Source organism: Vitis riparia, chromosome 5 (genome assembly GCF_004353265.1).
Source record: "Vitis riparia cultivar Riparia Gloire de Montpellier isolate 1030 chromosome 5, EGFV_Vit.rip_1.0, whole genome shotgun sequence".
NCBI classification, from domain to species: domain Eukaryota; kingdom Viridiplantae; phylum Streptophyta; class Magnoliopsida; order Vitales; family Vitaceae; genus Vitis; species Vitis riparia.
Window position 1 is genome coordinate 17,570,905 of NC_048435.1, and position 11,268 is coordinate 17,582,172.

The 11,268-nt window shown below is 35.0% G+C and overlaps 1 protein-coding gene across 1 annotated transcript; it reads right to left on the bottom strand.

The window, feature by feature from the left end:
* Nucleotides 1–1,152: 1,152 nt before the first annotated feature.
* Nucleotides 1,153–3,176, bottom strand: LOC117915223 (plectin-like). Its single transcript, XM_034830786.1, has 2 exons — nt 2,871–3,176; nt 1,153–2,793 (listed from the first exon to the last, which is right to left on the bottom strand). The coding sequence occupies exons 1-2, from the start codon at nt 3,174–3,176 to the stop codon at nt 1,153–1,155; spliced, it is 1,947 nt and encodes a 648-aa protein (XP_034686677.1).
* Between the last annotated feature and the right edge of the window lie 8,092 nt (nt 3,177–11,268).

The window sequence follows — 11,268 nt, forward strand, 5'->3', positions numbered from 1 at the left end:
AGGCATGTAATAAATAAGCTGAGAAATTATTCCAAATAAGGCATGGAATTGCATTCTTAGCTAGGATTTATATTTTTACTCAACAGGTTTAGGAACGTCAAGAGATTGCTGCAGTAGTGACCCCTAGTAATTCTTTGCGCAAGATTTGAACTTCATACTAAACATAAGTTGTCTACTACAGAATTCAATCTTGTTTGGAGTGTTTTGGTACAAAATTAAGCTTGTTGTACAACTTTCTTTAATTAAAAACAAGAAAGCTTTCAGTGGATGCATGCATACTTATTGCTTCCATATGGTTTTGTAATAAAGTACTATTAGCAACAACTTGGACTCCGTTGATCATAATTTCCTAAAATCATGACAATTTTTATCAAAAGAGTTGTTTTCAAGTGCTAGAAAGTCTAAAAATATTCCTATAATCATTGCCAAACAAGCTCTTAATCCACTTCCAAAGGGATGAAAAATTCCCATGCTTCCTCAAGCTAAGAAACTACCAAGGAAGGAAAGCATGCATTGAATACCAACTTAGATTTCAAAGGGAAAAAATGAACTAAGAAAGTACTAAAAAGAGAGTTAAATTATACTCAAAGGTGAGAAATACTTTGATGGTGCATTAACATGTTAATCTCTTGTACAATTAAAAGGCAACTTCTGCCCGAGGCCTTCTAGCTAGTTTCTTAAAAATTACACAATGTGAGAGAAATGTGCAATTAACATCTCAGAAATGCTGGTCAATCTACAAATGAACCCCAAGCACCAAATCAGACTAGACTAATGACTCTAAAATATTTGGAAAAGCACCCTACAAAAGAAGAAAGCATAATGTGAAACATATGTCTAATTAACATAAGAGAAATGATGCTCAGTCTACAGGTTGACCCTAGCGACAATATCATAAACTCTGGTTGATTGATTGAACCTAGCGCCAAACTAGTCTAATGCCCATAGGGTATTTGAAGAGCACTGTATATTCAAAGCAAAGTAAGTGAAGGAAAGGCCAAACACAATCACGAAAGAGGCTAGGACCGAGATACATCCAATGTATATGCATATTTGAAGTAATAAAAGCTCATACTTGGTGTCCCAGTGCAAGCTTTCTCAGCTGTTTCAACTTGAGCCTTAAGTTCTTCAGGAAACTGGTACTAAAAGCTCCTACTTGGGGTCCCAGTGCAGAGCCTTCTCAGCAGTTTCAACTTGTGCCTTAAGTTGCTTTAGGAAACTGGTTCGCTGGGCAAGAAGGGCTTCCTTCTGTTTCTCAGAGGCCTCAGATTGAATTCGCTGGTAGTGCTCCCTCTCTTCTGCCAAGACTCGGCGGGTTGCTTCAAGTTCAGCCTCAACAGCACTCAATTTCTGGGTGGTCAAGCTTGATTGCCTGACTGCCTCAGCTATTTCAGCCCGGGCTTTGGCTGCAGTCTCTCTAGCCCATTTCTCAGCACATATCCGTGCTTGTCGCTCATCCTTCAGTTCTTTGAAATTGTTTTGCTGGGAAAGAAGAGATTCCTTCAGTTTCTCAGATGCCTCGGATTGAATTCTCTTGCTGTGATTCCTCTCTTCAGCCAGAGCTTGGCATGTTGATTCCAGTTCGGCCTCAGCAGCACTTAATAACTTGGTAGCCAGGATTGCCTGCTTGACTGCTTCAGCTCTTCCCTCCTGAGCTTTGGCTGCAGCCTCCCTTGCAGAAGTCTCAACAAGTGCCCGTGCTTGTCTCTCATCTTCCAGTTCTTGGAAACTTATTTTCTGGGCAAGAAGTACTTCCTTTTGTTTCTCAGAGGCCTCAGATTGAATCCGTTGGCAGTGTTCCCTCTGTTCAACAAGGGCTAGGCGGGTTGCTTCTAGTTCAGCCTCAGCAGCACTCAATTTCTGGGTAGCGAGGATTGATTTCTTGACTGCCTCATCTACTTCATCCCGAGCTTTGGATGCAGCCTCCCTCGCAGAAGCCTCAGCACATGCCCGTGCTTGTCTCTCATCTTCCAGTTCTTTGAAAATCGTTTTCTGGGCAAGAAGAGCTTCCTCTTGTTTCTCAGAGGCCTGAGATTGAATTCGTTTGCATCGTTCCCTTTCTTCATCCAGGGCTTGGCGGCTTGCTTCTAATTTAACCTCAGTATCACTCAACTTCTGTGTACTCCGCCTTGCATGTTCCATAGCCTGAGCTATTTCCTCCTGTGCTTTGGCTGCAGCCTCCCTGGCGGAAGCCTCAGCTCGTGCCAGTTCTTGGAAACTTGTTTGCTGAGCAAGAAGAGCTTCCCTCTGTTTCTCAGAGGCCTCAAATTTAATTTTCTCACAACGTTCCCTCTCTTCAGCCAGGGCTCGGTGGGTTGCTTCTAGTTCAGCCTCGTCAGCGCTTAATTTCTGGATAGAGACGCCGGCTTGCTTGATTGCCTCAGCTACTTCCTCCTGGGCTTTGGCTGCAACCTCCCGTGCGTACACCTCAGCATGTGCCCGTGCTTGTCTCTCTTTATCCAGTTCTTGTAAACTTGTTTTCTGGGCAAGAACAGCTTCCTTCTGTCTCTCAGATGCCTCAGATTGAATTGTCTTGCATCTTTCCCTCTCTCCTTCCAGTGATCTACGGGTTGCTTCCAATTCCGCCTCAGTAGAAATTAATTTCTGGGCAGCCAGGCTTGCCTGCTGTAGTGTGTCAGCCATGTTCTGATGTCCATTTGCTGCAACCTCCCTCACTAAAGCCTCAGCACGAGCCCGTGCTTGTCTCTCATCATTCACTTCTTGCTTGAGCTTTGTAGTTTCAATCTCCATTTGGTAAAGACGGCGTCTAATCTCCGTAATGCATCCCTTAAGCTGGAACCAAAATATAAGTTAATGACTGAGAGTTAGAACATATGCAGTACGACAGTAGAGCAAAAATTGATGCTTACAACTTTCTCCACTTCTCTTGTGGGTAGGGAGGCAAAAGATAGAGAGCCGGTTAGGATGGCCCGTACAGTGAAATATATTTCAGAAGAAGGTAGTCTGTGTTCCTGCTCCTCCTGATGGCATTGAGGGCCTGAAGATTGGCCAGCTTCCAAGTGAGGTTGCCGTGGAATCCTCTTATCACCTGGCATAGCATCAGGAGGTTCAGGCATGATGGCCTGGTCAGATCTTTGGAACTGCAGTAGGGGTTTCTTAGACAGGGGCTCTGAAGTGGGCTTTGTGGCTCCAATCTGAAACCTCTTTTTTCCCATCCTAACAGAAAGGACAGCCAACTATGGATCTATTTTGGGCTTGGCAGATGGATGTTTTCGTTGACAAATTAAGATTTCAATGTCTCGGAAATGGATATTTTTGCTCATCAACAATTTCAATGGCAGAGAGGATTAATTGCCATCAGATCCGTTAAGATCCGTTAACATGATAGAGAAAATGAAGTTGGAATAACATAGAGAGAGTGAGGAAGATGAAACGGCTATAACCTTTAGCAATTAAAGAATCTTTATCAGACTCACTCTTCTCTCGAGTAAAACTTTATTATGTGTGACCTTTGAACTTTTGTTGTATCTGGGCTCACTGAATTGCAGTAATGATCTTGATATAATTTAAACAAGACAACTGATGAAAGAATATTTTAGCATTCTTGCTATGTGGGGTTCTGTGATGTTGGAATTCATATCGGACATTAATCCGATCTCTGATTAACTATATATAATTGACTTTATAAAAAGCTAGATTAAAGAAAAAAATAATCACCAAAAAGATAAAATAATGTTGCAGATGCAATGAGAAGACCAATGGGAGATTTTGTCCCAACAATATCATGAATTATGTATTTGAGATAAGTGGTGAATAGAGATGAACATGGTACGAACTCCCTAGATTCGCTTTGGGGGTGGCGTTAGCTATTTTTTTAACATAGCTGAATTATGTTTTACTTAATCCCAATTTCTCATTTTTATAACCCATCCTTCCAAATCTATCATTCTTAAAAAGCCTTCCAATCTGTTGGTCTTCTCCCTCTTCCATATTCTTCTTCCTTCTCTATACCCTTGTTCCACGTTTATTCCAATTTTTTTTAAAAACTAACTTTTACTTCATCAAGAAAATAGATTCATCCATAGTTGAAGCCTTCATTGAAAGCATATTAAATATATAATACTACAAAAATTTTAAATAATGATGCTTAAATCTTTCATGCTTCTAAAAAGCGTCAAGAAATTAAATGAACAATTATGTTTGATCAATAATGGTGTTTGATAAATATTTAAGTTGGCGCTTGAAAAATTCTCTAAGTATTGGTGCTTTATACAAATGAATAATGAGTTTTATAAAAGATGTGTTTTATGTGACTGTCGTTCCACTTTATAATTATGAACAATCTTAGTGCTTGTAACAAGTGTTATTGTCTCATACCATGTATATATATCTATATTTTTCCATTTCTCAAACATCTTGCCTCATCTCTCAAACATCTTGCCTCATCCCAACAAACCTAGAAAGCTAAACCCAAAATCATCTATGACCTTCTATCTTGCACCAACAAACTCATTGTAGACTACCAACTATCAATTGGCTGTGTATTATTGCTATGAGATTAAATTCCATGTTATTTACTAGTAACCATTAGACCAACTAACGAGGGATAGGAGGAACTCTATGGAGACACCTGAAATCACTTGCATTTTGAGTCACATATTTGGTAATTGTGCATGGAGGGTAAAGAACATTAAAGAAAAGAAATACAATTAGGTTTATGCATCTTGAAAGCTTGAACTCAATTTAGTCTATTGGAGTTTTCACTGATACATCTTTGGAATCTCTATATTTGTATTGGAAAGGTTATTTTTTTTGGTTCATTTTAGTTCATTTTGATATGGGTTGAAGTTGGTTTGTGTTCAGAGTGGTGTAGAGAAGCTCAGGACATGGAGAAAAGAGGGAGGCCTTGGTTGGAGTATTAGTGCTAGTGTGTTTGTCGTATTGGAATCTTAGGGTTTTGTATTACTCTCAAGATCAAAGTGGTTTTACATTTATATGGGCATAAAGTGAATGAACCAACTATCTCTACAAAATATGCTTCAAAGTAGAATTTTGTAATGCTTGTTTGGGTATCAACAGGTTTGTTTAGCGTTTTTCTCTTTTTTTTTTTTTCCCTCTAATTTGAGAAAGAGAGAGAGGTGAGCAATCTATTCAGATCTTTAGCAAATTGGGATAGTAGGATCTTCATCTCTATTCGTTGTTTAGAGTGGAGTGCTTTGATGGGAAAATGGTAATTTTGTGAGTATTTCTTCTCTAAAAATCAATAGCAGAAAATTTGGTTTTCTCATTCCTAAATTTTTTTTGGTCTTGTAATGCTATTGAATTGACTGTTAGTGGTTAACTTGCAAATAAAGATTGACTTCTGATATTAATAAATTGTTATTTTCTATAACAAAAATAAAATAAAATAAAATAAAATAACTCTACTTTATTTTGATAATAAAGAATATGTAGTAGTCTTATATTGTAGAAAATTTAATAATATATCCAATGTTTAATCATTAATTTCAATATTTTAATATTTAATTTAATCATTAAGATTGATTCTCCTCAATTCTTTCAAATTTGTAAAGAAAAAAAATGTATAATCTTTCCAATAAACTAATAATGAATCAAATAATTACATTTCTTTATTTTATTTTGCGATTTGAATGTATTGTTTTTTAAATGCCATTTTTTATTAGTTTTTAATAACAGTGAGATAAAAAAAAATATTAATTTAGGTCTAATGAGCTTTTTTTTCTTCAATATTTATCATTTTATTCAATATAAGATAAAGGTTTCTAACTATTTTTCCACCAGTGAGATCAACTTTATTTGGAAAATAGAATAATATTCAAACTTGATTTGGTTATGACATCATATAGGGTTAATATGATCAAGCACAAAAATAAAAATAATAGATTTGAGAGGCGGATCTCCCAGTAGAGAATATAATAATGGTGACCATCAAATAAATGGGGTCATGCCTTGTGCTCTTTGATTCAAAGACCCCACAATAAATAAATAAATAAATAAATTTAAAAAAAAAAATCTATTTATTTCAATATGATGGGTTGCCATGGGTTCAATCTTTAGATTGACTCAATAAAAGGAACAAGCATCCATAATCTAGACTAGCTAGCGTTTTAATTGCTTCCCTACTCACTTATCTAATTAAATAGAATCAGATTTTATTAGGACTATCTATCTCAACTTCTGTTGAATGCTTTGATCCAAGTTTAACATTAATTCTGAAATCTATTATTACATAGTATATTTCATTATCATTGTTGTTATAGATGGTTGCTTTGTAAATTTTAAGTTTAAATGAGGTCAGATGGATTGTTAATATGAATTTATAAACTTCAACTTTTCTCTATTGAGCTTTAGGTTCTTATCAAGATTGACAAGGTGTGTCATCCCAAGATGTGATACATCTGTGCATTAATATATGCATTTATATAAAGCTAAAAAAAAATTAAGTCAAATAAAATAAATAAGTAATTTTTTCTTTCATTTTTTATCCCTTGTATATTCCTTCAAATTTTTTGAAACTTAAATGAAGCTAAAACTTAAATGCATGACTCCTTTTAAATGATGAAATTCTTTTTCTTATTGTATTTCTAGAATTATATTATCAACAATCATTTCTATAAGCTTTTTTCTTATTGCTATAGCAAAAAATACAATTACAAGTGGAAGGGACACCATTTCCTTCATCTACTCTCTTATTTATAAGGTTTCTTACAAACAAGAATGTATCCAATTGTTGGTCTTGCTAGAAGTCTTGGAAAGTCCAAGAATGCACAATATAACATCATTTTGACAAATTATGACCACATACACATAAATGGTGTTAATAGGATTGATGGAATCCTATGCTTATATTTTTCTTGATTAAGCATGTGATTTGCTTTAACACTCTTCCAGATGTAGGGATATTAGTATGTGTATTGATTTTTATGTTTTTTTTTTTTTAAAAAAATCTATTTGAATATATATTTTTAGTAGAGTTTATACATTCTTGGCCCATGGAAATCTAGAAACTTTTGTTTTAGTGATGTTTCTAGCTTGCTTATAAGGATTTAGATAGTTGCTTCTAGAAAAGCCTTTCGAAACTTCATGTTTTTTCTAATCTTTAAAGAGACTTCAAAGTTTTAACCCTTTCTTGATGTATATTGAGATGCAAATGACATCTTAGATGAGATTTGGTCATAAGAGATAAATTTGATTGAAAATTCTATTTCCGGTTGTCTAGACTTGTAATTTAAAATCTTGCTACCATCTTCATATACTAGCTAGCTATTCGATCCTTTTGTTTACATAAGATTTGCAATGCATTTATTTACTCTGCATTGCCATTGACATTAATAGTACATTATTGTTATTATTGCCCCTATATGTTCTTAATAATTTGTCCATCCGATCTTAAATTAATGCCCTTTGATGTTCTATCTTGCATAATGTATCTAGAAAATGATGAGTTTTGTTCCTACAAAGTCTAATTATGTTCACACACTTTTCTAGAAGGAGGCGTAGCATTTTATAACAAAGGAATGTTTAAACTATAACTAAGATTAAAAAGTTTGTCGAACTTTTGAGCTGCATATAATTTCATTATCTTATTTGTATAAGCATGAAAAATAAAGATTATTAGTATCTATTATATACAAAGTATTGAAATTTCATTTATTTATGTTTATGTCTTTGCATTCTTTGTATAATATGATATTTATATGCAAATTTAGATAACAGGTTGCACATGTCAATGAAATTAACAGAAAAAAATGGTACCACTTTTTACGAAATCAAAGTTTACATGCCATGACACTTAAAAAAGTGTCAAGGTTGAGGTGAATATACAAGGACACTTCTAAAGAGCATCATGGTAGGTGTAAACACCTTTTCTCAGATGACCTAGTGCCAAGGGCCTTATGGGCGGGCACATTGTGCCCATGGGACCTTGAGAGTGAAACAGGGCAGAGAATGATGCAAGTGCAATGCATGCAGCCTAACTGGTGCGGTATGAGTAGCACTTGGGAAGGCATGAGTGGCTGCATGTAGCATAACAGTGTGTTGTAGTTAACACAACTACATTCATAGCAGCATGCCACTTGTATCTTAGTAGTATGTCACTTGTGGCACAACAATGGCAACACTTTGACTCAAACTATATGGCACCAAGGCCTCTTGGGGTAGCACCTTAGCTCCATGAGTGACCGGCCTATGATAAAGGAAAAGGTGGAATGGAGGCTAGCGAGGGGCAACATGTGACACAACCTCAACTCGGGCAAAATTCAAGTGTTGAACTTTGGCTAGGTGATATTTTTCCTTTGAAGAGGAACCTTTAAAACGAAGACTATAAGTGGCATTGGAATTTTTTTATTAATTAAAAGTAATTATGACTCCTTAAGCATGGATAATGTCTCCTCTACAAATTTCGAAAGATGACGTGAAATGTTCTTTAGGAAAATGGGGATGAGTGGCTTAAAAAAGACAATGTGGCATGGGCATGGCCTCACCTAAGGGCTTTGGTGCTAAGCCTAGCTCAAACATGAGCAAGGCACATAGGGCAAGCCTTGTTAGCACCCAGACATGGGCTCCATGGCATGTGGTAGTGTGCAACCCATGGTTACAATAATATGGGATGCAATGTAATCTCTATTGCCATCTTAGATCTAAGCAACAAAAGCAACACCAATTTTTTAAAAATTAATCTTTAGGATTAAAATACTAACCTTTAGTTTTGGATATTCCCAAACCTTAAATCTAAGTATTGAATAATCAAATCGATGTCGTTGAAAGTCTTGTAAACCCAAGATCTTCTGTTTGATGACTCTTCCTTGATCTTGGTACGCTTTTAATAGGAGAAAATAGGGTAGAGGCTATGACTTTCTTTCTCTCTGGAGGTGGAAGAAAACTTCATGGAAACCCTAACCCTTAAGGGAATATTTATAAGGTTCCCCATTTGGCTTAAGTGACTTCAGCCCATTAAGGATTTGGGTCACTTAATCTAGCCCAAAATGGGTCTTAATTGATTAATTAACTTAATAATTCCTACTAATTTATCAGTTTGCCCAATCTAGATGCCTTGTTCACTTACCCCTATGCAACCCTATGTAATTATCAAAATACCCTTATGCACAAAAGTGAACCTAGAACCAATCTAGCCCACATAAATCATGCTAATAAGGTATATGAGTTGGAACAGGGACCATTGGGACCCATAAGTCAATACTAGCTCCCTTAGAATCTAATTTTAAAGTTGATTCAACATCCAACTATAGAGAATCAACTATATTCTAGTATCGTATCTAAATAACAATGAGACACATAGTGCTTGGGTCCATGACCTACTATCCATTGCATTCAGTTTTCCGATGAGTTGGTGTTCATAGTAGAAGAAGGTGAAAGCTATTAGCCTTTTAAGACTATTCTATTATCCATGAGTTAAAGATCCTCTTATTATGTGATCAACTAACATATTTTTGCAAAGCATCCCAAGCTTCTTTGGACTTTGTTGCTATTGAAATTCAAGAAAATATAGTTTTTGAAACTACTTATTGGATAAAAAAACCCGCCTTAGCATCTTTCTTGCATACATCATTAATAGCCTTTACAGAAATCTTCTTTTCTTCGTAACCCTTATCCACAACCTCCCAAAAATCTTTAGAGTTAAAAGAGGTCCTCATCTTTGTGCTCTAAGCATCATATCCACTTCCTTGAAAAAGTGGAATGGTAGGTTAGAGTTAGGAGTCCTCATCTTTCTTGCCATTTGATTAACCTAACTCTACTAGATGATAATTCAAAGGAAGTTGTCTTCTCTACAACTATCAAGAAGAAAGAAGTAAAAAATAAAATAGAGCAAAAAAACCTTTGGATATGCTAAGAAGTGTAATTGAAATCACCTTTTTATTCATGAATTTGCATTTAAATAGACAATCGAATTTTAATAGACTCCTAACTAAATTAACCATTAGCCCACCAACACTAACCCATTAATACACATATATAGGAATGGTTCTAAAACCTAAGCTAACACTAACCCACTAATACATGTAGTTAGTACTTCCTAAAAATTAGGATATCATATACTATATCTTATTTGACTTAAACTAAAATTACATTAACTAACCAATAAAATATCAACATTAACTCCAACATTAATAAGTTCAATTTTGAGGGGATAAAGACAAATCCAATGAATCTATCACTCATTTTCAAAGGGTTGGACTTCAATTCCCTGTCAACCACTTCATCTCTATAACAAATCTAAAAATTATGTTGAATGTGTTAATGGTAATACTCTTATTTATGTTTTTGGTTTACTTAAATTATTTTTTTTGTTCAAGTTTGTTATTGTTGCATTGTTTTTTTTCAATTACTTCTTATTATACTTTTTATCAATGAAAATGTATGAGGAATCTAATGTTCAAGCTTTCATTCATCTTTGTATAATACATTATTTTTCTCAACTATTAATCTTAAGTCCTACAAACAAGGTTAATCATATCATATCCTAGAGCAAGATATCTCGGGTGTTCACATTTTCTGCTTAATAATTGATATACCTTTACCTAGATTTATTTATTTATTTACTTATTCAATACTTCTAAATCCATTAATTTCCTTTATTAAGATTTTTGTGTTTGCTTTATTGCTTTTTTACCCTATAGGCATCAACAAATGCTAGATGCGATGCTTCCTTTGAGAATGGGATGCATGTAAAATCACTATACGATGCTTAGAAAAACTCTTGTCCTTAGGCAATGTGCAATGGTGAGAAGCATTGCCCAACCTAAATCCAAATCTATCTTCAAAACTAACAATAGGAAAATGAAGGAGAAAGTAACCAATGCCTTCACAATAAGATATCCAAGTGGTACATAGAGAGAAACATACTGCCATAGTGCTCTTGTTCACTACTGATTATAAGACAACAGAAAGAAAACTTGGAAGCTTCAAACAATCACTCCATCATGCTTTAGAATTTCCATATTTCTAGTTTTTCATATATTTTCTAGCACATTTAAGAGCACAAGGTGAAACAACAATTCAACAATGCTAAAAATTTTACCTAGTTTGTAGTTGTATTGGCAAGTGGAAGCATAGAGTGATCCCTGAACTAGGATTAAGATGGCATAGAGCAACCATAAAACTATGAGTGAAAATATGGTCAATAAAGCTTTTTTTTTTATGTAAATAGGCTTCCTTGATGGGGAAAACAAAAAGATTGATTAACATATTATGTGGTAGAAACAACCAAATCTCTATTCAAATGAGGAACTTAGAACAAAAAAACTATAGTGAGACCTTCTTTGGCAT

Bases quoted from the DNA above. Each gene is read 5' to 3' on its own strand.
- LOC117915223 (XM_034830786.1), bottom strand. From the start codon at position 3,176: ATGGGAAAAAAGAGGTTTCAGATTGGAGCCACAAAGCCCACTTCAGAG. The intron at 2,794-2,870 runs GTAAGCATCAAT...TTTTGGTTCCAG, and splicing joins CAAGAGAAGTGGAGAAAGTT to CTTAAGGGATGCATTACGGA.